A 2,322-nucleotide genomic window follows, 5' to 3' on the forward strand; every position below is an offset into this window, starting at 1 on the left:
ATGTCTTCAACCAGAAACACGACGAGCACTCGAATAAGACCGAGTAACGATAACGAGTCGCTCGGCTGCGTAAAGGTCCGTTGACAGACAGCAGCAGGTGTAATCTAAACGCCTCAGCGATCTACAGTATCCTCTGGATAGCACTGGGCTGTGGCGAATGACCTCCCGGCGGTTGTGCCGAGCGCATTGCTGCTTCGAGTCTTCGTCGATCCTGGTTAAAAGGTTTCTGCCAGCAACCCCCAACACGAACAGACCATTCTTAGATAGATAGATAGATAGATAGATAGATAGATAGATAGATAGATAGATAAATTGATCGTACCGGTATAGTAGAACGATATGGTGGAGATGCTCTAAGCTCCATGTGCGAAATCGGTTGCGTGCGATTAGACGTGGCGGGTCCGGAAATAACCGTACGGTTCCCATTTACCGAGGATGGCGCCGGGAGCGAAGCAAGTCTTCCGCGCCTTCAAGCTCCAAGGGCTCACGCTCCATGCGGACGCGCTCAAGCGGCTCCTCCATGAGATGGAGATGGAGCCGACGCTGGGCCTCGACGACGTCCTCTTCGCCATCAAGAACAGCATCGACCGCTCCAAGCGTCCGTTGACCTCCCATATTCCTGCGCGTCGTCCTCATGCTGCTCCTTCTGCTTCTAGTCATCAACAGCGTCGTGACCATCGAAGCGTTAGAGAGCGCGCTCGATACGCTTCTGAGCGTCTCGGCCGAGAACGACTACCAGAGCATCCAGGTCTTTGACGCGTTCGAGATGCCCAGCCTCCAGTACGAAGCCATGACCAAGACGTACAGCGTCGGGCTCGACCGCCACCGGCGTCTCCATGCGTCGCCCAACTACCGCGTCAACCTCTTCCGCAACCGGTATGTGATCCATCGCCGCTCCAGCGACAATTCCTCGACGTAGCTTTGCCGCGATTGAGCGCCGGGTCCGCCGCCACAAGACGTTTTCCAAGCCGGTCATGGCCTCGGCCAAGCTCCAGCGCGAGTACCTCGAGGTATGACTACCGACACGCGAATCCTCTGCATGTGCTCATGATCATGGAGGTAGCTCACGCGGATCGAGTCGCTCCTCGGTGTCTCTGGCGTCAAGCGCGTGCTGGGCATGCTCGGCCAAGACGAGCGCAATGCCATGTACCTCGAAGACCTCACGGCGCGTATCTACATCAACACGGACAAGACGGTAGCTCTCGACTTGAATCGTTCTTCGTTGCTACGATGATGACGTAGGTCTGTGCCCCGGGCATGTATACCTTGAACAGCGTCGTCATTGTCGAGGGTCAAGTCCGCGATGACATCTTCCACGTCGAGGTAGATGGCTGTGATCGTGGTGCATTGGACTCGACGGATTCCGTGTGGGTAGTCGATGGGTGGACCGCCGCCCGAGTTTCGCACGGACTCGCTGGGCATTCTCGGCGGATTGGACCCGCTCGGCATTGAAGTCTCGTCCCAGGTATACATTTCCAAGCATATCTTTCATATCTGAACCATGATTTTTGTAGCAATTGGCGCAGATTCGCGCACTCGAGGCGCAGGACGAACTCGCCTCGTTTGTGATTCTCTCGGACGTGCATCTCGACGATCCGCAGGTCATGAAGCGGCTCGAGATCCTCTTTGAAGGCTACGCACCGTTCTGTCCGACCTTGTTTGTGCTCATGGGCAACTTTACCTCGACGCCGGTCGGCCAAGGTCCTTCATGTTTATCAAACGATATGGTGTGCCGCGAACCTCAAGTGCGCGCATGTGTAGACGCAATGAGCATTGCCGATTTTAAGGACCTCCTCGACAACCTCGCGAACCTCTTGCTCCAGTTTCCGTCGCTGGTCGCGCACTCGCAGTTTGTACTCGTGCCTGGCCCGGACGACCCGGGCGCCGCCAAAGTACTCCCGCGCCACCCGGTTCGTAGGATTTAACTTCTATTTTTGAGCCGATTATTGGTGTAGCTGCCCAGTATGTGTACCCAAGATTTTCTGCGCAAAATTCCGACGGCGACCATGGCCTCCAACCCGTGCCGGTACGACGCTATCTTGTGCCATGACGCTGCTGCAATGTGTATATTATTAGTATTCGGTACTATACCAAGGACCTTGTCATTCTCCGCGACGACCTCCAAGCGAAAATGCGCCGCAACTGCCTCATGCCGCTGGACGCGCCGGCCGACGATGACGAAGAGCGCACGACCACCGTGAGCCGGCAGGTACGACGACTTGATACATTGATATCTATATAGATACAATCTCAAATGTGGTAGCTCATCAAGACGGTCATTGACCAAGGGCACTTGTGCCCGCTTCCACTGTCGGCCCAGCC

General features: G+C 55.8%; 1 protein-coding gene across 1 annotated transcript; it reads left to right on the plus strand.

The window, feature by feature from the left end:
* Window positions 1-435: 435 nt before the first annotated feature.
* SPRG_18408 (hypothetical protein) lies at window positions 436-2,310 on the plus strand (the record flags this gene model as incomplete). The annotated part of the gene is made up of 11 exons (XM_012357846.1): window positions 436-598; window positions 657-876; window positions 920-1,010; window positions 1,064-1,195; window positions 1,243-1,323; window positions 1,376-1,465; window positions 1,515-1,701; window positions 1,762-1,910; window positions 1,956-2,026; window positions 2,077-2,197; window positions 2,264-2,310. Coding segments are annotated over 11 exons (1,352 nt in total), but the record flags the coding sequence as incomplete, so codon positions are not given.
* Between the last annotated feature and the right edge of the window lie 12 nt (window positions 2,311-2,322).

This window comes from Saprolegnia parasitica (genome assembly GCF_000151545.1).
Source record: "Saprolegnia parasitica CBS 223.65 unplaced genomic scaffold supercont2.1176, whole genome shotgun sequence".
Classification (NCBI taxonomy): domain Eukaryota; phylum Oomycota; class Saprolegniomycetes; order Saprolegniales; family Saprolegniaceae; genus Saprolegnia; species Saprolegnia parasitica.